Below are 27,435 nucleotides of genomic sequence, written 5' to 3' on the forward strand. Positions count from 1 at the left end.
GGGAATGAATAAATAAATATGAGCGTGAGTTAATGGATGAATGAAGGAATGAGTGAATGAGTAACAACAGAGAAGTGTCTCCCCTTCTCCTGGAAGATAGGTGGGTGCTTTCAGGATCCCTCTGAGGGACCTTACTTCCACCCACCCATTTGTGTTCAAACCAAAAGCTACCAGCCTTCCCCTCACCTCAGGCATGAGGCTCACCCACTCTCAGAACTGGGCCTCCCTGTATCATGGCACAGTCAGGAGGTGCATCCATGGACCCCCATCCTTGTGCTCTCACTCACCCACTCCCCTTGCCCATAGTGTATGCCCTTAATATCACTCCCTTTCTTCTCCTCCACCCATTTTCTTACAAATCCATAAGGTGGAAGCATCTCATCGATTATTAATGTGCTAAATGGTCCCTCTGGAGACCAGCACCATGAAAAGCTTCAATTGCCCTGGATTATTGGCCTCCATTCTCTTTCTTCGAGAGCAGCAGCAGCAGCAGCAGCAGCAGAGAAGTTTCCAGCTGTGCCTAATCATATGGCCACTCCTAAATGGTTCCAATCAAGTCCATAGTCTCATCACCCATTACGCAAGGGCTTGGCAGCCATGTAGGCTCGCCAGGGCGCAATTCTGGTCGGGTGGCTGATGTGGGGGCTGAGTGGCAGACTCTGTATTTTGAGGGCTTACTGAAGAGGCCCCATCCTGCCCCTGAGGCCTCAGTTTCAGGGTCTGCAGGGCCAGAGCAGATGATTTTGGTTGCCTCTGCAAAGCAGGGGGTGATTTTTTAACTCCCGCAGCTGTATTTCAGAGATCTGCTCCTAGTGGAAGACTCTTTATCATAGAAACAGCAGCTGCTATCTTAGAAAAGTGCTTTCACTATCTTAGACAAGTGCTTTCACTTAAAAAAAGGAAGAGCCTTTATTGATTCTCACGACTGCAAAAACAGAAGGCTGGCTTGCTATTCCCATTTTATATAAGAGGAAAGTGAGGCTGACAGAGATACAGGAGACCAGGGTATGTGTCACAGAGCCCTGGCCAGTGAGCCCTGGCAGCCAGCTTGGCTGTGACTGAGAATTTGGACAAGGATACTCCCATTGGGCTCTGCTTCCCAGTTTATGGAATGGGGAGACCGGACCCCATAATGCCAAGACCTTCCCCGCTCCACCTGTCTGTGAATCTACCTCCAATTCCATGGCCCACAGCTAAGTAAGAAAGAATCTGTTGACTTCTCAGGTGACCCACAGCTTCAGTAGGATAACCACTTGGAAGACAGCAGCACCGGGCACAACTTTGGTTCCTACGAAGCAAGCACATTGACCACAACGTAGCGCTGGGCTGGGATGCACTAAATGGCCAGAGGCCCGATTCAGAGGTTTTCACTCGTTTGTTTTTTAAATGTCAAAACCAGGCATGATTTAGATTTTTCAGAATTCAAGTTTGAGATGTGCTGGGACGTGGTTGCCAGTACTTACACAGGCGCAGAGTCGGCACTCTTCTGTTGATGTGCCCTCCTCACCCCCACGCCCTTGCAGGAGCTTCTCCAAGGAGACACCCGTCACACAACTGAAAGTCCCCGAGGCGGTGCCACAGCAGGCCGGGAGATCGGGTGGGCTGCGGAGGGAGGCTTGGGAGGGTGCCAGGAAAATACAGCTACAGTTTAATAATCGGCTGCGGCTGCTTTTTAAAGGACAGGCTCTGCGGGATATGGTTCTTGACGAAATAGTGTTTGCGTTTTCCTGCGAGCGGCCCTTTATCCCTTCAGGAATCTGACTTTATTTTCATCAGCTAGACTATTTCTGTCCGCAAGCTGAGGCAGCTATCATCTCACTCCAGGAAGGAAGGAGCTGGGTCCTGGTCTCTGAGGATGTCAAATCCCTTCTCACTGTGCCTCCAGGACCCTCCACTGGGCTCTGCCTGGGCCTCTTATTCACCCTCCCCATTCAGCTCCCAATCCTGCTTCCCCCTAGGCCTCAGGCTTTCAGAAAGACAGGCTAGGCTGGTGGGAGGTCTGACTCAAAGAAAGTGCAGGGCCAGGTCAGAAGCAAGTCACCTTCAGATCTCTGAAAAAAATTTCTAAGTTAATATATTAATTTAAAAAGTAATATATTTAGTGCAGAGAAGGGAGACGTGGGCTGAGGCTGAGACCATTTCAGGTGTCCTTAGTGTCCCTTTACTAACTGCAATTGGAGAGCCTGGTTCCTTCCAGGTTGGGCAGGCTCTGATGAAGTGTCCTCATCAGTAGGGATGAGCCTCAGGCCCAAAAAGCCAGCATCCAGCTCCCCAGGTACTGCTCTGCACCTGAGCTAGGCCTGCACCAGACCTAGCACAGGTCACCTTGGCTTCAGGCAGCTCCAAGCCAGGGCGGGCATGGGCCGAGGGTAGCAAATCCCATGGGAGGGGCTTGTGGGTAAGGGGGCACAGTGGGAGGGGCAGGGAGCACAGCAGGAGGAGCAGGGGACTTCACAGAGTAAGGGACAGCCACGCTGTATTGGGGGGGATAAGCACAGACCTGCCAGGACAGACCACAGAGCAGGGGAGCAAATAGCCTGTGTGGCAGGAGGAGCAGGAGATGGGTGGGGAGAAGGGCAAGGCAATGGAGCACCCTTTTGCCACATCACAGATCATGGGCTTCCTCCGGGGGACACTGGGACATTTGCCCTGACAGGATCCCTTGCTATCTCCTCCAGGTCTTCACAAACTGCAGTCCTATGGGCTGTGAGCACGCCTTACATCCTGGCGTCTGGGTGACAAATGGGCCAGTCACTGGGAACCAAAGGCAGTAGTCACCTGACCTACCGGTACTGAAATGACAGTGCAGGTAAGAAGTGGGGCCCACAGTGCTCGAGGGATCTGATGACTCCCTCCACCTGGACCTCACATTAACACGAGCACTTCCGTAGCCCCCGTCTTACGATATAGTTGAAAGCCACCAACTGCTCTATGCCTACTCTATGTGTTACATCTCCCCAACATTGGCATGCCTGGGGAACCCTAGGAACAGGGGACATCTTGCTTGATGCTGGCTGCCTCTAGCAGCAGGGTTTGTTTGTAAGGAGCATAGACTCTGCTCCCCTCTAAATGCACCCCTCCTCCCCACTTACATCATAGGAAACCAGCAAAATCTCTCATGAAAGAGCCATGCAGCTCTGGAGGCCACGACTCCTTCCTTGCCAGCATCCTGCGTGTTCTCCCATCTGAACAAGCCCTCCCTGGTCTCCGAGCGTCAGACTTTGACCTTCTCCAGACTTCTCCCAGGTTATGCCCTGCTGGTCCCTTCCAGTGTGAAGCCCAGACCTGAGGTCTTGCCCCTGGGCTGGTGGGACCGGGCTGGAGAGGGGCAGTGTCTGCCTGGCCAATCCTGGACACTGTAAGGTCCTTGCATGTAGTTGGAGGAGCTGAAGTGCCGGCGACTGACTCACATCACGACTTAAACAATATTAGCCTCTCCACGCAGCAACTATGAATCAAGAAGCCCAGCAAAAGGCAAAAGTTAAATTTAACCAATTTCTGCACCAGGGTGAATTTTCACCCTCTGTTTCTCGAATCCCTATTTTTGTAGCACCAGGAAACAGAAACAACTGATTACACATTCCAGACGGTCTCTGTCCAGCAAGCATTGTTCCCCTAAAGGGCAGTCAGAGCTCCTTTTCAATTATACAAATTACATGCATTTTCCCATTTGCAAACTCTGTCTCGGAGCCCAGTTTTGAATAAGTTAAGGGATTCATCAAATTCCTTGGGTGACTGCAGACCCACTCATCTCCCATCTCTGCGAGCAAGCTCACAAGGAGAAGGGGGAAGTCCCCTGAATGTGACCCGAAACCAACGGGGCTGTGTTCCCTGAGAGTGGGGGGAGGCAGAAATCAGGCACCAAGACTGCTCCCCATTAGGGTCCAAATCTCCGTTTTGGGCCCCCTTGCTTAGTTCCACAGACAGAGGAATCTGCTCCCCTGGGCTCATCCTTGGCGTCGTCCAGTTCCCAGCTCTTCAGCATCCCTCCCCAACCCTTGCACAGCAACAGCCCTTGATCTGGCCTTGCCTGGTAGCACATGCCCCCCGCAGGGGTAGATGTGCTCATGTGTCACCCCCAAGGGGCTGTCAGCAATGCAGAGGGATCCTGCATTTTCTCTCACAATCCTCTGTCTCTCCACATGGTCAAGTCCACATTATGAGAAACTGCCATGGAGGTTTTCAGGTTTCCCCAGTGGATTCCCTGTGCTTCGTTCAGTTCAGCACTCACTGAGGACCTACTGTGTGCCAGACCCCGTGCTAGGCACTGGGAACTAGGAGATGAAGAAAACAGGGGCCCTGCCACCAAGAAGTTGCTCGTCTAGCAGAAAAGACTGAGATATAGAAGAAATGATTTTCCACAAAATGTGATAGTAACAGAATACCATACACAACATAGAAGTGATGTAGAACTATGTTCTCCACCTTCTTTTTACTTTCTATCACTCTCCTAAGAAAATGTAGACATTTTTCCCAAATACCACCCACTCGTGAACTTTTAATACCACAGATGCACTATATACTGCATATATATCTCTGCTTTATATAAGATATACATAGTAATATTTTAACCCCCTTGGGGGGATATAGCCCCCAATGAGAAGGCATGTTCGGAAAGAATACTTGATTTACTTTGGGGACTAAGGATAGGAGGCACAAAAAGTGAAAAGGTGCAGGGAAAGCATTACAGAGGAAGTGTTATTGATGCAGGGTTTTGAAGAATGAATAGGAGTTGTACAAGGCAGAGAAGGGATTTATATCAAGTTTCCCTTGCTGGGCAACTTGAATCCTGTTTTCCTCCTGGATGTTAGACCCTCTAGTAGCCAGCCTCCACGACAGTCATCTTCCGCCACAGTTTGTGTAGTTCTCTTTCTCACACTACGAAGAACTAATTTGTATGCTAACTGAATATACAACAGAAAAGATGGCATGCAATTTCTGAAGCTAGGTCCTAGAAGACTTTGCCACCTGTGTCTTTGTCTCTGATGTGACTCACTTTGAGGGGAGCCAACTGCCATGAAGACATTTGAACAGCCCTATGGAAAGACTCACAGGGAAAGGGGCCAAGTCCCAGATAGGTAAGGGAGACATCTAGAGAGCAGACCTTCCACCACCAGTCAGTCAAGGCCAGCCTCCGGCCTTCGAATCTTCTGACTGACCATAGGCATCATGGAGCAGACACAATCCATCCTGCAGGTTACAAATTCTGACCATAGGAAAAATGAAATAATAAATGATTATTGTCTTAAGTGGCTACATTTTGGGGTGATTTGTTAGGCAGCAATTAATAACTAATACAACCCCCCTCCTAACCCAGTTCCCTATCTTATCAGATCCTCTAGGCTGCAGACTGTCCTGCTCATGACGAGTGCAGGAAGCTCTGGTTGGCAAGTCAGGATGTTCTAGCATTGTGCTGACTTCTGTATCTTTTCAAAGAATTCCAGACAATTCTACTGAAGCTGTAAGAGGGTCAGTAAGCTCCCTGGGTTCCTCTCTGGGTAGGGATTCCCCAGGGAGCATGGCTCATCTCTGATCAGAATGTCCATCTGCAGGCCCTTCCACCCCACCATCCCCTCAACATTCAGCAGACATCTAGTGAAGTCTGTGATGAGTTAGGCACCAGGGAAGCAGGAGAAACTCAGGACCGGGGTCTGTCCCCATGGAGCTCACAGCCAACTAACGAAACCCCCAAATCTGCAGAGGCTTCTCAAAGAAGCAGCATTGAAGCTGCATCTCTTAGAATGGGTAAGACTTGACACACTGGACATGGGGCAAGTGGGGTGTTCTAGGTGGTGGGAACCGTGTTGCAGAGAAGGCCAAGAATGTGAAGTAGCAGGGGTGACAATACCAAAAAGACAAGGAACACTTAGTGCTTAGGATGTAGGGGGCATAGTTCTAATTACTTTTTAATTGTTTGATCCACACAGCAACCTGTGAAATCAGTCCTCTTCCTACCCTGATTTTATAGATGAGGGACTGAGGTTCAGAGTGACAGCGCTGGCCCTGGCGGGGAGGGCGTGGTATGTGCCCCTGGACATTGGGGAAGGGAAGCCCAAGTGCAGAGCAGCTCAGTGACTGGCCCCAGGTCTCATGATGTCAGGGTTTGACATCAGGCTCCCATCCCTGCTCCCTGAGCAGTGCTGGCTCCCAGCTGTGTAGTTCAGTTTGCTCCATAGCACGCAGAGTAGCTTTTCTGGCCTCATCTCCTGTTGCATCCACCCACAGGCAGCGTGGCCTGCTCCGGCCACCTTGAGTGACTCACTGCTCCCTGAGCCCACATACTTTCCCACCTCCTGCTTTACACACCCAGTTCCTCTGCCAGCAGTGCTCTCCTCCGCGTCTCCAGCTGTCCAATGCCTAATCCTCCTTCAAAGCCACCTCTGCATCACCTCCTCTGAGAAGCTCTCCATGATCCCTGATTGGGTGGGTGGCCTTCCCCCAAGACCGCACCCCTCCCTCAGCACACCTCTGCCATAGCTGGTTCCCGCCTCCCCTCCTGGCAGTGAACTTGGGGCTCTGCCCCCACCTCCTCATGCATGCAGGGTTGATGCCAGTGGCATTAGACCAAACCCCTCCCTATCGTCTGCTCTTGCCTACCTCTTCATTCTCACTCTCACCAGCCTGACCCTCTACCCCCCCCTTCAAGTCCCACTGCCCTCTTTTCTATTCTGTGAACATGCCACGTTCTTTCCTACCACAGACTGTCTGCATTTGCTATTCCATCCACCCAACCAGCTCCTTCAGGCGTAGCTCAAATATCACCTCCTCCAAGAGGCCTTTCTTGACTACAAAGCAGTCACTATATCCTACCATCATATTTATTTCTGTTGTAGCCCACAGCTTTATTTCAAGGGCTAGACTGCCTAAGTTTAAATCCTTATTCTAGCACCTAAGAGCTGTGGATCCTTAAGCAAGTTATTTGGCCTCAGCTTCCTTACCTATAAAATGGGGATAACAGCATCTCCAACATGGAGCAGTTATAAGGATTAAATGAGTTAATGCATATAAGTGCTCGAACAGTACCTGGTATACAGTAAGCCTTACATATATCATACAGTGTTCACTCTTAGTATCACTACTTAATTGCATACTTGCTTATTGCCTGCCTCCCTCCTAGAATGTAAGCTCCAAGAGGATAGAGATCATGTCTATCATGTTCAATGCTATTAATACATCCCCAATATTTACCAAAATTCCAGGCATATGATAGTTTGCCGATTATATTTGTTAGATGGATGGAGCATGGAAAATGAATGGATTGGTGGGTGGGTAGATGAATGGATTGATGGATGGATGGGTGGGTGGATGGATGGGCAGGTGGGAGGATGGATGGACGGATAAAAGTAAAACATGTGCATGGACCACCACTTGGCCCCGATGGTTACATCTTTCTACACTCTCCTTTCTCCAATTCCAAGTAACAGTTAACACTGGTGAGTGTCACCTAAAAAAGACTGTATACTCACAGCTGGGACACTCAATGGCATTTAACATTTGCCAGTGTAAAGAGTGAATAGCTGGCCAAGAGCCCCAGGAAAGGGTTAACCAAGAAGAGAGGCAGTGGAGTGGACAAGAGGATTTCAGTGCGAGAGGGAGATTTGGTAGAAGTAGAAAAAGGGCCCTCTGGTGAGGAACAGTAGAGCAGAGCATGGAGACCTGGAGGTCCAAGGTGCATCTAGGGAAAGGCTAAGGCTAAGTGTCTGGAGGAGCTGTGTCATGGAGTGGGGGGCAGGGACAGGAGACGACACTGGACAGACAGTCTGCACACTGATGGTCCTGAAAGCGAGGCTAGGGAGTCACTGCACAGTTTCAAGCACAGGGTGGTGTGTTGGGGCTCTTCTCCATGTGGAGGCTGCGCTAGGACAGGCCAGAAGAGACCAGGCCACAAGGTGGGGACAGACAGAAGCTATGAAACGATCCAGGAGAGAGTGGGGGTGATCTGGATTGGGCAACTCAGGGATCATGATGACAAAGGACCATTCCTGCAAAAACTGGTGGCCCGCAAAGACAGGCCCCCCGAAGGCGGGCCGGACCTTACCTGCACCAGATTCCAGCCTTGGAGGGACTCGGCGATGATGGACGTAACAGATGGACAGACGCCTCCAAACACCATCAAGTGGTTTGGCCCGTATTTTATTGCATCGTAGAAGGCTTTCAATCCTTTCGCATTATCACACTGGGGAACAACACAGAGAAAAAGAAGTCCAAATTAGAAATGATTTCCCAGGGGCAAGAGCCCAATGGTGGATTCACAGAAACAAATCTTCCCCATGGGAAACTTCTGGGTTTGTGGGGCCAGCTCTGTGCCTGTGCTGCAAGTGAAGCAAAGCGTGACCTTGGAGCCTCCCATCCTAGCTCTCCTCTCTCTACAGACTCCCCAAATCTCAGGCCTGTGGCTCCCCAGCTATCTCCTTTCAGATCACAAAAGCATTACAAAATACCTCTGGGTGAGGTATTTTGGTCATTTCTATTTTAAAAAGAAGAAGAATCCATACCATTAGCATGGCGATTATCAAGAAAGCAGAAAATAACAATTGTTGGTGAGGTTGTGGAGATATTGGAGCCCTAGGGTATTGCTTGCGGGGCATGTAAGATGGTGCAGCCACTATGCAAACAGTTCATTGGTTCCCCAAAAGTTAAAGAGACCTACTGCATGATCTAGCTTCCACTTCTGGTAGAGATTCAAAAGAAATGAAACCCAGGACTCAAAGGAATAATTGTACCTGTGCTCATTATTCACAATAGCCAAAAGGTAGAAACACCCCAAATATCCATCAAGAGATGAAGAGATAAACAAATGGTGTTATTGATATTCAATGGGATATTTCTCAGCCTTAAAAGGGGGGAGGAAACTCCTATGTGCATCAATGTGGATGAATCTTGAAGACATTATGCTAAGTGAAATAAATCAGTCAACTAAGGAGACACCATTGTACGTATATGAGGTACCAAGAGCAGTTAGGCTGATGGACAAAGGAATAGAATATTCCTTGGGAAGGACGCTGGCAAGGAGGAACTGGAGTTGCTGTTTAAGGGACATAGGTTCAGTCTGGGAATATAAATATGCTCCAGAAGTTGTCACCGGTAGTGTGTGTTTACTTAATGTCACTGACCTGGACCCTTCCAAATGGTGGAAATGGTACATTTTATGGGACACATATTTTGTCACAATTTAAAAAAGGAAAGGTGGCACCCTCCCCCTTGTCCATCCAGCATTATTCACAATAGCCAAGAGCTGGAGTGCCCACGGGTGGAGAACTGCATAAAGAAGTGGCACAGATACACAAGGAGTCTACTCAGCTCTAAGGAAAAAGAGGAAATCTGCCACTTGCAACAACACGATGACCTACAGTCTGTACAGACTTAGTGAAATAAGTCAGACGGAGCAAGACAAACACCCTAGGATTTCACTCACTGGTACCTAAAGAAATAAAACAAGTGAGTGAACAAAACAGCAACTGACTCTTAGACTACAAGAACAAAGCAGTGGTTGCCAGAAAGGCAGTGGGGAGTGGGCTGGGTGATGGGAAAAAGGGTCAGTTGGATGGTGAGGGGTGGACAGGAGAATTTTGGCGATAAGCATAACACAGCATACACAGACACGGACATGAAAATCTGGGCAACTGAAACTCAGAGAATGTCTAAACTAATGTTCCCTCAAGAAAAGGAAAGGAAGGGGCCTCCCTGGGGCACAGGTGGTTGAGCGCCGCACTGTGAAGCTGTCCCCAGTCTCTGCAGCTCAGGTTCGATCCCAGCTGGCCGGGAGAATCCCACATGGCGCAGCAGACTTCTCCTGTCTCACCCGCTGCTCCCCTCAGCAGTGTATTTCATCAGTCTGCCTGTTCTGCTCCCCGCTCTGTCTCTGGTGAATCCTCTCACCCTCCCACGCATCTGTCCTGTACCCCGGTTCTTGCATAAAAATAAATAAATCTTAAAAAAAAAAAAAAAAGAGGAAAGGAAGAACTGAATTTGAAGAGAATGCATTCAGTACACACTTGAGTGTGTGTTCAGCCCAGGCTGGCTGGGGAGGAAACAAAAGCACTCAAAGCGCCGTCAAGGAGCTCAGGTGCCAGAGAGGAAAACAGCCCGCTGGACAGGTGCTGGCACCCCACGTGGAACGGAAGGAGGACAAACTTCAATGTCAGGAGCCAGGGGGGCTCACTCCCCACCTCCCACCTCCACCTCTCTTGAGAGCCTTGTGGTTGTGTGTCCCCAGCACAGAGCCACTGCTTGCTGCCGGGGCTTCTGCTTCCCTTCCGGCCAGAGGGAAGCCCCTTCACTGCTTAGCAGTATGAGGGGTCTTTGCCAAACATAAATTAGTCCTTTTCACTCTCCTGCTTGGTGTGCACTTAAAACCTAAACTCCTACCAGAATATAATTCTCATCAAGTTAAAAACACCATTTTCATGAAAATTACTAGGGTTACATGTCAAGGTTTTATTTAATCTATTAATAAATGGATCTGTAGGCCTCAAAGGTAAATTTGTGAAATAGAGATTACTATAGTGAATGAAAAAATAAGATTGCAAAATGATATACACAACAAATTAATACCCTTTAGCACAATTAGACTATAATCTTTTGGGATAGAAGAGAAAATCACTGAAAATCAACCCACCTTACCAAGTTTAGAGAATTATAAAATGTTTGGGCTTATATTCCCCCCAGTCAGGTGACCCTCAATAATGACCCTGAGCATGTAAAAAATACTCTGTTAGGCTAAATGGTCACATAGTAACTAATCTGTTTTATTTACAGAGTTGGTATAAAATTCCTAACCTTCTTATTATAATGGATAAAAAAAGCCATGAGAAACAGCTGCCTCCACACTGACCCAGCTAACCCTTCTCTCCCCTCCTTGCTCACAAAGAACTAGTCCCTTTTTTGCTCCTTGAAATTGAAAGCAATTTCCTTCCTGCCTCTGGGCCTTTGCACTTGCTGTTTGCTTTGCAGGAATTCTCGCTTGGTTCCTGGCAGGGCTCACCCCTATCATTTAGGCTTCAGCTTAGCTGTTACCGCCCCAGGAAGTCATCACTGTTCCCCTATCAAAATGGTCCCCACCTGCAGTCACTCTATAATATGCCCCCCTATTTATTGCCCTAACATAGTTCTTAAGATGATCTGAAATCATCTTGTCAATTTTCTGTTTGCCTACATATTGATTGACCTCTCAGCTGGAACACAAACCCTTGGGCACAAGATTCTGTCACTGTTTTCATTGCTGTCTCTCCAGAGCTCAGTCCTTCCAGAAGGACTCAGGAGGAGTCCGCGTATCTGCTTTCTCTCTTCCCTTTCTGCTTCTACCTCTCTCATTATCATATCCTCCCTAGTCCTTCTGCTCCCACCTTCTCTTCCCCAAATTGGCCAGAAGGTGGGACCATAGTGGGTTAGGATTTGTTGCTCACTCTCCTTTTCTCTGAAAGACTCTGTGTTTGACCCACTGTGGGTGCTGGCAGGGATAGAAATGTAAACCTAGGACATGCCTGGCCTCAGACAGAGCTCACCATCTGGGAGGGCAGGGACAGAGTGGCTCTGTCAGGTAGTGGGCAGTGCTCAGGTTGTGGGCCCTGGGGAAGGCCAGGAAGGACTCTGGCAAGGGAGCTTGAGATTGAGTGATGACAGCAAGGGGCATGAGGACTCTGAAAGCCAAGCCAGGGAGTTTGCATTGTAGCCAGTGGAGATTCCAGAAAGAATACCATTTGTAAATTTACATTTAATTTTAAAACTGGTCAAGTTAATTTTTTTGCCAAGAGAGCAAGAAGACAAGGAAGAAGGAAAAGGAAGAAAAAGGAGGAGACGGATTAAGTTCTAGCTGTTGCTTGGGACCCTCTAGTAATTGTCTCTGTTCTTGATTGAAAGCCACGCTTTCTACCTTCAGTGGAGCATAAGCATATATAACAGAGCAGTTCATGTTTTAATTGTTCCTACTATGATTTACTGAATCATTTCCCATTTTAATATATTCCTGTTATAATTTTAGCTTGTTTTCTAATCTGTAGCTAATGACAATGATAACACAGTATCACAGGATTTATAATCAAAGTCATATTAAAATAGTATTAGCAACAATGAACATATTAATATTTGTTTGTTTAGCAAACATCTCCCCAGAATTTAATCAGTGTAAGAGTATTAATAATGGTATTCCAGCTTCTCACAAATACACAACTTCTGAATATGTCAATTCAAGAATAGGAGACTCTTTGGCAACTAGTATTTGAACTGGAAGACTCTTCCCAAGTGTACATATGTTTATCTGACTTGGCGTTCACCAGGTTGAGTGCGGAATTTTGGCGATTACACTTGGTATTATATTCCCCCAAGGGAATATTACATTCTGGATATGTTATGCTGCATGGCAAAAGGGACTTAGCAGATGCAATTGAGGTTACTAATCAATTGACTTCAAAGCATTTTCCAAATGGCCCAATGTCATCCCACAAGCCTTGAAAAGCAGAGTTATTTGGTGATGTATTCTTTTTTTTTTTTTTTTTTTTTTAAAGATTTATTTATTTATTATACAAGCACTGGGTACAGTCAGAAGTGCGGGAGGGTGAGAGAATTCACCAGAGCGGAGAGCAGAACAGACAGACTGATGAAGTACACTGCTGAGGGGAGCAGTGGGCGGCAGGAGAGGTCTGCGCGCCATGTGGGACCCTCGCCTTGGCTGGGGAGTGAACCGGCACTGCGGAGGCTGCTGGCAGCTTCGCAGCCCAGCGCTCAACCGCTGCGCCACCAGGGGAGGCCCTGGTGATGTATTCTTTTCTTTCTTTTTTTTTTTAATGACTGGTAGTAGAGTGGAATCGAAGAGTCCATTGACTGAGATTGTAGGCTCTCAGTCCTACAATCGCAAGAAACTGATTCTGTTAACAATCTGAATGAATCAAACCTCCAGAGAAGGACCCCTCCCAGCTGACACCCTGCATGGGCTCTGTGACACCCTGAGAAGAGGACCCTCGGAGCCAGAGCCACCCGGTGCCTGGACTGCTGGCCCATGAATGGTGAGACAAATTGGGGTGTCGATTGACATTTCTGGTATCCTGTTACAGCAGCAACGGCAAACTAAACAGTGAAGTAATGTGAGAAAAATAAGAATGAGACAGTCAGGGTTCCATAAAGTTAAATGTATTCCATTTAAAGAACTAGCCTTTGGAAGGGATTATGCTAAGCAAAATTAGCCAGGAGGAGAAAGATAAATACTGGATGGTGTCACTTACATGTGGAATGGGGAGAAACTAAAAGGGTCACACATTAAAGCCAACCCTTGAAAGCTGACCATAGATCTGAGACATCCAGAGGGGGATGGAGAAAAGGAGGGGGGGCAGGGAGAGCACAGTGGACTGTGGTGGAGAACTCTGAGGGCTTTAGTGGTGGGAGAGCAATGGGGACTACACTTGAGGGGGGAAATCCTTTACTATCAAAGTAGTGACAAGGATGTAAAACAAGGGTACTTCACTAAGTAAAAAATAATAAGAATAATAAAGAACTAACCTTAATTTTTAGATAGGTTCCTTTATGATTTGGATGGTATTGAAATGTTTTTCTGTTATAATACTACAGTGAGTGAATATTATAACCCTCCTGTTATAATATTACAGGAGGGTTTTGTTTTTAATGTCCTAATTCAGCAAAACAAAAAGTTTTCCAATCTAGTCTGTTCCATGCTTCCTGGCCCTCCATTTCTCTCAGGTTTACTGGTGTATGAAATTCAGACGCATGGGCATCACTGATCTGGCCAGTCCTGCATCCTCTTGTTCAGATGCAGACACAGGCTAGAGAGAAGGGGCTTGTCCACTGTCCTGCCAGGATTGGGGGAAAGCTTGGAGGTCCCCAGTTCAAGGCAGTGTCAGCAATCCAGAGAGCTCAGCTCACCCTGTGAAAGGAAGGTGCGTAAAGGGAAGAAATTGCACCTTGCTGGCTGCTAACCCTGGCCTCCTCCTGGTCAACACCTTTGACCTGAGGGGGGAGAAAGACTCAAACATCCTTTCTTGGATCCCCTAAAAAAAGCACTTCTGCAGTGAATAACAAAATCACTTGGACATTTCTGTTTTTAAGCGCTATCCATTTTAAGTGCTAGATAGCATTTATTTTCATTTCTAACATGGTATCTTCCCACCTGATGTGATTAATGTCCCAACAGACAGGCTCGCAAACTAACCAAGCTGAATTAGCTTCTGTGGCTGGACTAGCCTGGAGGTTTTCAAACAGCACAGTTTTGGGGCCAGCAAGACAGTGTCTGGGCACCTCACCTTCACTTAAGCAGCAGTTCTCCATTATCTGTTCTCCATACAACATCAACGTCCCACATCATACTTAATTTGGAAAGAGGACTGCATTGCTAGTAGCAAGCTGTGCTTGAAAAACCAGAACAGAGATAACCCTGGAGGTCCTGACTCTTGAGCACACAGGTTTAGAGACATCTCACTGGAAGTTAACCCACCGCACAGCAATGTACCTGATGACCCAAGGTCCATTCACCCCCTCAATGGGGACACCCTCTGGGTGAGAGCTTCCTGAGCAATTCTCTGCAGACACATCACATGGTCATTTCCCAAGGAACAGTCTTTCCAGCTCAGTGAAAGTCAATTTTCACCAGCATTTCACATTTCAGTCCTTCCTAAATGCTGTACTTAGAGATGTTCCCCTAAAGATTGTTCATTAACATCCCTTTCTTGTGAACTTCAGACCCATGTCAGCATGAGCCAGGGATATGCTGGAAGCTTTTCTAGCCCCCCATTGAAGTCAACTGTCCACCAGCTTTTAGTGAACTGGATACTGCGCAAAATGATCATTTTGAGAAATTATTTATGGCAAGTTGTCTGTGAGCTTTTGATGACTTGCTCTCAGGGTCTCTCTAAGGTGGGCTCTTGCGACCTGGAAGAAAGTTGAGGGCAGCTGGATCACGCTCTCCTCCTATCTCCACCTCCCTCTACTAGCAACTCCTGTCCCTCCCCCACTCACCACCAGGGGATATTCAGAGGGTGGGCCTGGCCACAGACAGGGGAGGTAATTCCATCACAGTGCACATTCCAGGCAGTAGTTCCAGGCCGTCCACAGCCTCTGGTCTGCAGCTCAGCCACATGGACACAGGCGGGGCACCGGAGGCTCTCAGCAACAGCGCCTGCCCTCCCTTCCACTCTCTGTCCAGAGTGTGTCCTCTTGCTTTCACTCCACAACTAGAGTGGCTCATGGCTGCAACCTCCAGCCTCCCTTTCACTGTTTCATTTCCAATGGCTTCTCCTTCCCGCTAAGGACGGACTTGTCACAGAAAAATCATAATTGGCACAGAGAGGCTCTTAAAACTCAGCACCTACAAATGGGAATAGATCCAAAAACCATGAAAATCAATTTTTTTAAATGAAAAAGTGGGGCTCTGGAAAAAATCCATTTTCATTTAAATCTCATTTTTAAAGAATTAAAATACTTTTTTGACTTAAAATTTCAAAGAAAATGTTGCTGAGAGTGAGTTAAAATGTAAAAATGCCAAGAAAATGTCAGAGTTAATAACAACCAATTTGAAACTGAGAATTACTTTGTACAGAATTTCAAAATTGAAGGAGAATTTAAAAGCTAACCTGTCCAACCTCCTCTGAACTAAAGCCCTTATCTGTGCCTCCTGTTCCAGGGACACTCATATCTGCTTGCACACCTCCAGGGGCAGGGGGCTCACTCCTTCACATTCGTGAGAATAGTTCTTCTGTCAGTCTTGAAATCACTCTTCTTTTGCACTTTCTGTTCTAAATTCTCATTCTAGAGGCAAGTTCAGCAAACATTTCCCGTAAAGGGCCAGACAATAAATATTTTAGGCATCGTTGGTCATATGGTCTCTGTTACAACAACGCAACCCTCTATAACACAAGTGCAGCCACAGACAATACATAAATGAATGAACGTGGCTACATTTCAATAAAATTTTATTTACAAAAATGGGAAGCAGCCAGGTTGGGCCATGGGTCCTCATAGATCATTACCCTCCTCTGCTCTTCCTTAAGATATCTGACCTGGGATCTCTACACGTTTTAGAGATTGACTCCAAGACATGCTTTCATCTAAACTACCCTGAGCTCCTCTAATCCCCATATGATGTGGTTTCAACCCCCCCTTCTTGTCAGAGGAGAGGGATTTCTAGGATGCACCCCCAAATACCTCCAACTGCCCCATACAGAGAAGTAACACAAGCCAACACATATGTACCTTCTCTATGTGTTAGGCACGGCACTAAGAACTTCGCATCAGTTATCTTATTTATTCCTCATGATGGTATTATAAGGAAGGGACTACTACTATTTCCATTTTACAGAGAAGGAGACTGAGATTCAGAGAAGTTAAATAACTTGTTTAAGGTCATAAAGGGTGAGGATCCAATACTAGGCAGTATCACTTCAGAGTACTGTTTAATGTTAAATAAGAAGTTGTTATTATGAAATATTTCACTCATATAAGTATGAAGAATAGTAACATGTACATAGAGTATGCCCAGAGCCCAGCTTATGTTGAGGCCCTTGCTGTCCACCCTGCACAAACTCTTCCTCCTTCATCCAGAGAAAACTTCTGTATTTTGATTTATGTTTATACCTCCTTCTCCTTTCTATTCTTTTATTGTTTAATGATATGTATATGTTAAATAATTTAACACATATAATAATTATAATAATTAAATAACATTATGTTCCCTAGTGTTCCTTAAATGTAATGTTATTTAATTGGATTTTTAAAGCATGTATACATTTAAAAGACAAATTCTGTATGTTATGTCTGAAACTTGACTTGATGGTTTCACAATGTTCATGACATTTTAGTTACTGAATATACTTAAAGTCCATTATTTTCATGGCTGCATAGTATTCCATTGTATGATGATGTCATAGTTTATTTGTTAACTCCCATCTCAATGGGGTACACAACTTAGGCTGTTTCCAGTGTTTTGTTTGGTTGCTACTGTAAGCGAGATGGCTGAACATTTCTTTATGTGTCTCCTGGCACACACATGCAGGGCTTCTCTATGTTATAAACTTAGACATGGACTAGCTAAAGGTTTCCCACATTTTCTCAAAGTGGTTTTTAACCATTTACACTCCCACCAGCAGTATTTAAAAATCTCACTACTCCCTATCCCAACTTTGATTTTGCCAAATTTGTGGGTTTCTGATATGTCATTTTAGTTTGGATGTTCCTGATTACTAAAAGGTCAAGTTATCTTTTTCTGTGTATAGGCTGTTTGTGTTTCCTCTTTTGGACTGATGACTTTCCCCATTTTTCTATTTGGTTGTCTGTCTTTTCATTACTGATTTATTCAGAGTACTCTAGTTACAACACTAAACTGAATGAAATGATCATCTCTCTGTATTCCTAACACAGACTTCCGTTAATGTCGTCTCAGACTACAGTCCTTTCATTTGGCACCTACTGCATACAGAACTTTCTGTCAATAAAAACTATTAAATAAGCATGCCCAATCTGGTAAAAACAACAACAACAACAACAAACATCTACGACTCTTTTTGAGGAAGAAAAAAGTCCTTCCATAGAAGGACTTGAATCAATACTATCTAAAATTGAAAACTGGCATTTAAAAGCCAGGACTCTAACCTTGCTGCTTTCCATAATCTGTTATTACCCTTAGACATTTTAGAAACAAACATTTTCTGTAGTGAAGGCAACATTGTTTAATGTTGAACAACTGCTTCTGCTTTACTTTTCCTTATTTCCTTGTTTCATTCAAATAAATAAAACATAGCATCAGTCTTAAGTAGCATGCCATAGCCTCATTTGACACAATTATTTCTATTTATCTTTCTACTTAAATATTTGCATAGAGGATTGTCTAGAATGAGAGGAATCCAAGGTTAAAAATGGTTAAATTTTGAATATTTTTACTTTTTTGTTTCTGTTTTTGTTTCTGTTTTAAGATTTATTTATTTATGCATACAAGAGTTGGGGTACAGGTCAGAGATGCAGGGGGTAAGAAGATTCACCAGAGACAGAGTGGGGAACAAAACAGGCAGACTGGCCAAAATACACTGCTGATGGGAGCAGTGGGTGAGACAGGAAAGGTCTCCCTGGCTGGCCGGGGATCGAACTCATGCTGCAGAGGCTGCGGATTGCTTCACAGTGTGGTGCTTAGCCCCTTGCACCACCAGGGAGGCCCCTCTTTATTTATTTATTTTTTGGTACGTACTTGCTTTGCTTGAGTTTTTTAAAGCACATGCTGCTTTTATAAAGACAGAAAGTCATTTTTAAACTGATAGACCTTTCACACCCAAGATGCTTCTCCAGCCATTTAAGTCTCCCCCTTTCTGCTCTTCTTCTGTGGTTGACTTTCTGAGCCCAAGAACAGAATTTTATATGTATTATTGCTAAATCATGTTTAAAAAAATAGCTCAGCACCATGGCCAACTGAATCAAATATACAATACATTGTTTTTCCACTGAAATTTATTCATTCAAACATTTTCTGAGCACCCAGTAAGAACTCAGGGAAACAAGTAAATCCCTGTGACATATAAAAATTCCTTGAACAGCATAGATACTCAAGAAATGTTTACTGATATAATACATTTGGAAATGAGACTAGCAATAATAATAAAACAGCAAACCCTCACATAGCATTTACTTGCACCAGGTACAATTCTAATTTCTTCACATAGCAATTCACTTAACCCTCACAACAACCCCATGAAGCACGTCCTATTATTACCCACATTTAAACAGATGAAGAAACCCAGGGTCAGAGAGGTGTCATTGGCACAGTTTTACACAGCAATTTAGGGGCAAAATCGGGATTCAAACCCAGAAGTCAGGATCCAGAGTCCATGCTCCATGAAACCTGTGCTGTGTTCTTCTGGACACACAGGAACGCTGTATTCCCCAGCCTCCCTTGAGGGATGACCACTGCATTCTGGGAAAGGAATGTGAGCAAAGGCAAAGTGTGTAATGCCCAAGATCAATCTAGAAAACCATCCAAGGTCTTTTCCTTCCATTTCTAGAAGAGGGATGGTATCTCCTCCACCCCAAATTCCTGTGGCTGTCTTGGATGGGCATTACCAATCAAGACAAGCTGTCCCAGGGCAGGCAGCCGCACAAGCTGCCAGCCTCAGGGAGCAGAGCCTGTAGGATATGGTCCACTCTCCCCAGGGAACCCAGCCCCTGACTGAGTATGGCAGCAGGAGGAATGCTCACCATCTCTGGCTGGCATGAGATGCAGCCTTGGGCCATCTTTGCGCCTCTTAGTCTGGCCAAAACTCTCAGAACTAGATTGATGTCTAGGTCTCCTCCTGCCCACCCCTCCCTGTCTACCTCGTCTTTCACAGGTTTCACATCTGCCCTGCAGTCTGGAGGTTTGCCAGCTCTTCCCTTTTTCTCCTGCAGCATTCCTCCCCATGCATCTCTACCTCCGTGCAGATGCGTCCCAGGGCACCCATCAACTCCCCTCTGACCTGCACTCGACTGTGATGTGAGCAAAAAACACTGTAGCCTGTGAAAGCACACGCCCGTGTCCACTGAGAACATTCTCATTTGCCTGCTGTAAGAATTTTGAAATAGGGCCTCCCCGGTGGCGCAGCAGTTGAGCTCTGGGTTGCGAAGCTGCCCACAGCCTCTGCAGTGCCGGTTCGATCCCCAGCTGCAGGGCGAGGGTCCCACATGGTGCGCAGACCTCTCCTGCCGCCCACTGCTCCCCTCAGCAGTGTACTTCATCAGTCTGTCTGTTCTGTTCCCCGCTCTGGCGAATTTTCTCACCCTCCCGCGCTTCTGACTGTACCTAGTACTTGTATAAATAAATAAATAAATCTTTTTATAAAAAAAAAAGAATTTTTAAATAAATCAGCACACCCAAGAAACTACTAGGGGAAAGGGTTTAAAAAGAGCTGAAAATATTTGAAAAGACAGAAAAAAAATATTATACATAAAATTTTTTTTTTCATATAGGACAGACACCAAACCAGAATTTAAGGGACAGAACCGGTTATCACTCAGATTTGCTGCACTGGGCTCTTTTCCCTTCCATCTCCCTGTGCCCGGCCGAGGGGCTGCCCCTACACGAATGCCTGAGACACACTGGCTGGATGAAATTACTGCTGCATGGCAGATGCCATCTCTGTTGGTGGATACAGCCTGAAATAAAAGTAGTCATATCTGTAGATCTGTCCCAAAGAGCTGATTAACTCCAGCCACCTTGCGTTTTTCACACCCCTATCCTGGGGTGATGGACAGACCATCTGCTTCTAAAAGTCTCCAGAGAGCCAGATCGTCCCTCCTCGATTCTGAGAAAACTGGCATCTCTGTATTTTCCCTGGAGCTGTCCCTGGGAACGCTGGCCGCTGGAGTCTCGTGATTTGTGGGTGATGGAGCTGCAGCACATATCCCTCCTCTGTGCTGGTAAAGCCAATTACCCAATTTACAAAATGTTTTTCAAAGACTGGGAGATACAAACTGCGTTTCCTAATTAGCTGTCAATAAGTCCCCGGCATATGCAGGTGTGACATTTTTAAAAGTCAGGGTCACAAACACCAAGTGTACCCAAGTTGCCTATCGGGGCGGTAGGTGCTCTTTCCTGCAGGTTTGCGCAAATATCACAAGTTGTCAGCCCTGTCCCTGGAGAGCAGGGCCCAGGTTACCCACTGAAGAGGGCTGGCGCTCTGGCTAAGTGCCACCTGCCCCGCCACTCTGCTCCGCACAGGCTTCTGCCACGTGCTCTTCTGAGGGCTGCTAGCTCAGGATTGCTGGGGGTCCGGGTGAGGCAGGGGGTCTGTAAACACTGTCCCTGCCCTCGCGGGATTCAAAATCCAGAGATGAATTACAGAAATAATTTAGCAAATTGTGCTGTGCAGTGGGATGGATCAGGAGTCACAGCGCCCTCGCTCACACCATTCACACTCACGGGGACAGACTAAGCTGATCGTTGGGAGGTGCTGGGGCAAAGGGAAGGCCACGCACAGTCTGGGCCATCAGGGAGCGCTCTCTTCAGTGGGGCAGAGGAGATTCCAACCAACGCCATAACAACAGGCAGATTGCGAGTGGGAACCGCAGTGGAGACACAGCCACGCACAAAGGAAGGACTGTTCACACCACCCTGAGCTATTCTGCAAAGACTTCCCAGAGGAGGTGGCATTCGAGCTGAGACTTGAAAGACGAGGAAGAGACCGAGGAGGTGGGAGGGCACACCAGGCTGGCACGAGCCGGGGGTGAGGAAGTGCAGGGCCCATGGCAGACTTGGGGTGTGGCCTCTGTGGTAGGAGCACTGGGTAGAAAAAGGATGGGTGGAGTCAGACTGGCTTAAGCCAGCACCTGGGGAACCTGGAAGGCCAAGCAAGGTGCTGTTTCTTCCTTTAGACTGCAGGACTCACTGCAGAATCTTAATCAGGAAAGCGCTAGCTGGAAGCTGTGTTTCACATGGAAGCATCAAGCTGCTGGTGGGGAGAAAGGCCGACAAGGAAGAAGGTCGTCAGCCAGAAGGTGGGGGCAACAGCCCAGGGCGAGGCTTGATGAGCATCCTGGCCCCTGCCCCCAGGAAGCAGGTGTGTCCACAGAGGTGCTCACCCCGATGGGCACCTACCAAAACTCTGGGACCTGGTTGTGTCCGGTGCACGGCATCACCAGTCTCCTTCGTGGGGTCTTGGGGGTGGAGATGGCTAATGAGGGAAAAGCAAGGAGAGAGCAGGCCCAGCTGTCCTAGGCACAGGATGCACCTGAGGAGGGTCCAGGTGGCCCCCGCTTTGCCCTGTGGCCTCCTCACCTGGCTTCAAGGGAAGGCAGAGGGTTGAGTTACTGCATACATTAGTCAAGGGAGATTTGGCAATGCTGTGGCAACAAACAACCCCTAAATCTCAATGAGTCACCCCAGATAGGTTGATTTCTCTCTCAGCTAGGGGGATTTGCGTATGACATAGTCCTCACAGGGCCCAGCTGAGGGAACTATTGCCATCCTGAATGCCACCAGCTACCAAGGGAGAAGAAAATGAAACTCTGGCCCAACACAGCAGTTAAATGGAACTCATTGGGCATATGTGTCCCCACCCAAGTATCAGGGGCCCAGGGAACAACGTGGCCAGCAGGAGAAGGGCAGGGGGCGCCAGGGACCTGCAAAACTGACTGCTGTAGTTGGTCTCTCAAATCCCTTCCTGCCCTAACAGTCTGTGTTAGGGCAAGACTTTTGTTCCACTTATACATATCAAGCTAACTTTTTTTTGGTACTGACTTAAGTGCCAGGCACTATGCTCCATTCTTCACATGCATTATCTCATTTGCTCTTCATAATGTATCTCATGTAGTATTTCAACGTCCTGTTAGAGGGATACCATTATTACCCCTCATGTAACGCAGGCAGGGGAAAACAGAGGTTCAGGGAGCTCAACTGGTAAGTTCCAGGTCACATGACTGGTAAGTCACAAAGCCAAGATGCAAACCCAAACCAACACACAGGAAACCTTCGCCACGTCTCCTATAATCCAAGATGTCTAGAGATGGGGTAAAAGCCTTGTAAAGCAGTGGCTTGCCTGCCACTGTGGGTGTTCAGGCAGAAGGATATTGTAGAAAGGATGATCTCACTCACTGAAGAATAGATTCTGATCCTGAAATTCCATGAGGAGACAGGACAAGTGGGGGTGAGTCGGGGAACAGCAAGTGAAATGGTTCTGTGGGTTGAGCACTCAGTGGGTGAATGGGAGAGATAAAAGGCAGGATAGGAGAGGAAGGCTGAGGCAGCCTTTAGGCATCCTGAGCAACAGTTTAAGGGATTGCACCCAATTATTGGGACCCTGGGGTATTTTTGGTTTGCTTTTACCATTTTAAACATTTTTCAGCGCACAATTCAGTGGCATTAAATGCACCCACAATGTTGTATAACCAGCCCCACTATCTATTTCCAGAACTTTTTCATCACTCCAAACAGAAAATCTGTGTACCTATTAAGCCCTGAGGAGTTCTTTAAAGGGCTTAAATCTGATAATGGCATCATCAGAACCAAAATGAGAAGACAGGCCTGGCCGCCACTTGAAGGACATTATTAGAGGAGCGGCCAGGGAAGAGATGGGGAGAGGCCGGCGCAAGGCTCCAGCTGAGATGAAAGGAGCCAGAGACAGGGCAGCAAAAAGAGCAGAAGGGTGTAGTCAGTGGGAATGAGAGGATGGGAAACCTCAGAGGGAGAAGAAAGTCCCAGATTCCTCCAGCGGTCCTACTAGCCTTGGCCACCAGGATCTGAGGCAGGGAAGCCAGAAGGGGTGCAAGGCCCTGGGGACACTACCAAGTCCAGCAACGCTGAACTTGAGGCAGGTGAGCCGCTGGCTGGCTCCCCTCTCCACTGACCTGCCCTGGGGAGCCACACTGACAGTCCTTCCTGGCACATGGACCAGAGCTGTCCCTGTGGCTCCCCCCAGAGGTGGGTGGCCTCACCCAGAGCCTGCCCACACTCACATACTCCTGGGCGCCTTCTCGGGGCGAAGGGTGCTGCAGGAGATGGGCTTACAATGCTGAGTGCAGACACACTCATTACTCAGGTGGGCCGCCCTCAAGCAGCAGGGGCACAACTGGAGTTAATTACCTGGCGCATTTGTCCTCCAGCTGTGGATGAGGTGGCCACTCCCCCATCTGATGGATGAGGGTTGGACTGCTGTCACACATCACCGCAAGCAGGGACTCTGCTCAAGGCACTTTCTAATTCCTCAGTGCTGTCACTAATCCTTCTACCTCTCTGCAGCCTGAATGGCTGCAGGCACCTGTTCTCACAGGTCCTTTCAAGATATGACTTCCTGAGCACTGCAGCGCCCTGGGCCTGCTTCCCCAGCGCCCATGCCCAAGGCTTCCTGGACCCACGAACACAATGTCGACCGCCCTTGGAAGCAGACCGCAGGGGTGCTAGTGCATAGGCAGCTTGGGCCTAGCTGTGCCCCTACCTCAACGCCTGCAAGTCTGATTCCTAACTCACCCTCCCAGATTGCTATTTCTAGGCCCGGATTCTTGCCACTGCCTGCCCTCCATTACTGAGGTGTTGCTGAGTGGGCCTCAAGCCCATCTCAGCTCTGCCCACCCAGACTGCAATACCTGGGCTGCTCCCAGACTCTGAAGGATGTGAAGCTTCCCCCCACCGCGTAGAAAAGGGGGCAGAGGGCTCCAGCTGGAAGCCTAACAGGAGAGACCAGGAACCAGATGCCATGAAGTGCTAAGGGGGGTGCAGAGGCTCCAGGAAAAGAAATCCTTTTGAATGGTAGTACCCAGGGAAGGTTCCTGCAGCTTTTGGGGCAGAGTTGGGGAGCAGTGCACTTAGGAATCTGGTCCACCCTGAGGAACCCAAGGAAACCCCTTTGTAGGACCCCTAAACCAGAGGGACACACAAAGGTCCAAGAGTCTCAGCCTCTGGAAGGCCAGAGGGAGATACAGACACATGAGGTCAACCCCAAGTGGGAGAGGGATCATATTCTTGAACCTCCCTTTTTTTAAAACAGGCAAAAAAAAAAATCTAGGAAGACTAATCCCTTACAGGGCACTTACAGGGCCATGTGGGACAGGTGCCTGAGAGCCTTTGGTTAAGCGTGAATGCAGCTTACTCAGTTTGATGCACCAGGCATTTACCAAGCATGACCTGTGAGCCAAGTTCTATGCCAAGCTTTGGGCAAATAGAAGGACACAAGGCAGAGTCCACCCTCAACAAACTCCAGACTAGGGGAATCCCATGGGAGGGGAAGGCATATCATAGAACAGGCCCAGGATCAGCAATCAGTGTAGGCTTCCTGCAGGAGGAAGCACTTCTATGCTGAATATTGATACATAAGAACTCAGCCAGAGGGAGAAGGAGTGGTGGAGGGTGGCCCACAGTAAGGACATTCGTTCATTAAGTTTTTTATTCATTGCATAAAAATTTATTAAGACCATATCTAAGGCATTATGCTAAGTGCTAGGGAAACAACAGGGAACGAAACCCCACCCTCAGAGAGCTTTCATTTAAATGAGGGAAAGAGAGAATAAATAAGTAGGATAAGCAAAATGTTAGTAAACGGAAGATTGTGAATGGATAAGTAAAATGTGTCCGATGGTGATAAGTGCTAAAGGGAATGATGAAGTCGGGAGACAGGTTATATGGGGTGGGGTGGTGAGAGGGTGAACTAGACACTCCCAATTCTCTTTAGGCAATGATCGACACCCAGAGAGCATGTGGTCTGTAGGGAAGGGCAAGGGGTTTGCAGAGCAGAGCAAGGGAGGATAGTCAGGTGAGGAGGCAGTGGAAGGCAGACCCTGGAGAGCCGCATGGGGAGTCGGGATAGCAGTCATTACCACCGTTACACCACCACCACTGCCAGTGTTCTACTGAAGGCCAAAGCAACTAAGAACCTCAGGATTGGGGGAAGTTCCCCATCCAACCCCTGAAGCACCCATGCCTTGCCAAAGAACACAGCCGCTCCAAATGGAGAACCCTCCCCCCCAGATGGCCTCACCCCCAAGCTATTGTGAGCTGCCAGGTGCAGAACTCTGGAGGTGATGGGAGTTCAGGTGAGAGCTGCTGGGCTGGAGGAAGGGGCTGTGGCCCAGGACCCAGGATATCAAGAGTCTCTCTGCCTGGACCAGGAGTCATGCCCCACCCCCGTCTTCTGCCAACTCCAAACTGGGGACCCCTGGGCAGCTCAGAACCCTCCTTCACTTCATACAGAACAGGTCTCATGCACTTCCCTTGCTCACGTGGCAGACACCAGGCTGGGCAGGAGAGCCTCGCTGCTCTCCGCACTCAGGCTTGAGGGCAGAGCCTGCCCAGGGCTGGGAAGACCTGGGCTCCAGTTTGTTCATTGTTTGCTGGGTGACCTTGAGCTGGACTCTTCTTATCTCTGAGCTCCAAGATCTGGCCCTGATGGCCTCTGGGTTCTCCAAACTCCAAGGCACTGGGAGGTTTCCTAAGATGGTATTTTGAACGCCCTAGAACGGGTCCTGTCAAAACCACTCCTCAAAACTGGGTCCAGATTCTAACAGTGAGGGGACCCCCACCCTGACACAGATGCCTCTGCACTACCTGTGGCCGCCACACCAGCCCTTCCCCAGGATTCTGCTGCATAAACACCTGTCATGGCCTCCTAAGCCTTTCCCAGGTGGAAAGCAAAGAGAAGTCACCCTCATAAACTACAATGGAGGAGTTTTCAGGGTTTACTCATTTCATGCAGAAAAAATTATGATTATTTTATCCCTGAGTAGAAACCATGTTGTGAAATTGTTACTTAGTTTTCTTTTAGGATCCTTCCTGAGCCTTGAAATTTATTGGAATGCAGTTTTTCAAGCAATTTAAAAAAAAAAAAAATTATCAGGAAGTGAAATAAGGTAGACCAAAAAGAATGCATATTGTGTGATTCCAGTAGAGGGGTGCCTAGAAGAGTCAAATTCATAGAAACAGCAAGTAGCAGGGGCTGTCAGGGGTGGGGGTAGGAAATAGGGATTTAGTGTTAATGGTTTAGAGTTTCCATTTGGGAAGATGACAACAGGTGTGCATTTAGTCCCACTGAGCTGGACACTTAAAAATGGCTAGAATGGTAAATTTCATGTTATGTATATTTTACCACAATTTGGGGGGTGGAGAGTAGATGGGTAATCATCAAATATCCAGGACAGGTGTCTGGGTCTCCCTGGATCTCAGATTCCTATTCTGTAAAGTGGGAGAGAAACCCATTCCTCACTTCTCTCTGATGCTGGGTTTGCAGAGAGAACCTAAATCTTTGCTTCCTGCCAGGCCAGAAAAGCATATTTTTAAAGATTTATTTTTTATTTATACTATAGCTAGGGTACAAGCCAGAGGCACGGGAGGGTGAGAGGATTCACCAGAGACAGAGAAGGGAGCAGAACAGGCAAATGGACCGAAAGGACTGCTGAGGGGAGCAGCAGGTGAGGCAGGAGAGGTCTGCCGCACTGTGTGGCCAGCTGGGAATCGAACCCGCACTGCAGAGGCTGTAGACAGCTTCACAGCATTGCACTCAACCTACTGTGCCACGCGGGAGACCCAGCATTTTTTTTTTTTTAAATGATACCATGCAGAGAAACTAAAGAAAAATCAGAATGGAACCAAATAATGAGTACACAGAAGCACAAAATGGCCTCGTGTCTGGAGGGCAGACTCCTGGCTGTCAGGAGATGGAGGCCTCCATGTCCAGCTCGCAGGGCACTCGGCACACTGAGTGAGCTGGGGGACACCCTCCTGCCTCAGACCTAGGCCCCCTCACCCAGCGCCAGGCTCCCCAGCTCCTCAGGGGCCTGCCACAGTGGCCAAGCCACAGTCACCTGAGCATCTTGCTTTCTCTTGGAGGGAGTTCCCCTTTCTATGCTAACCTGGCCCCTCAGGGGTGGGCTGGTTGAGGGCAGCCCCTGGAGTGTGGTTCCGGAGTGTGGACCAGGCTGTGTCCCGTGTCTCTGTAGCATCATGGCCAAGGGTCGTACTCTAATGCCAGGTGCCACGGCTGACCTTGGCCTGAT

The 27,435-nt window shown here is 47.7% G+C and overlaps 1 protein-coding gene across 1 annotated transcript in view; it reads right to left on the minus strand.

The window, feature by feature from the left end:
* GABBR2 (gamma-aminobutyric acid type B receptor subunit 2) overlaps window positions 1-27,435 on the minus strand; it is a 332,908-nt gene that overhangs the window by 219,155 nt on the left and 86,318 nt on the right. Inside the window, exon 2 of the mRNA XM_054689021.1 lies at window positions 8,039-8,176. Coding sequence (XP_054544996.1) covers window positions 8,039-8,176 — 138 coding nt within the window. The remainder of the gene's footprint in view (window positions 1-8,038; window positions 8,177-27,435) is intronic.

Source organism: Talpa occidentalis, unplaced genomic scaffold (genome assembly GCF_014898055.3).
Source record: "Talpa occidentalis isolate TD23 unplaced genomic scaffold, MPIMG_talOcc4v2.1 talOcc4.7, whole genome shotgun sequence".
NCBI classification, from domain to species: domain Eukaryota; kingdom Metazoa; phylum Chordata; class Mammalia; order Eulipotyphla; family Talpidae; genus Talpa; species Talpa occidentalis.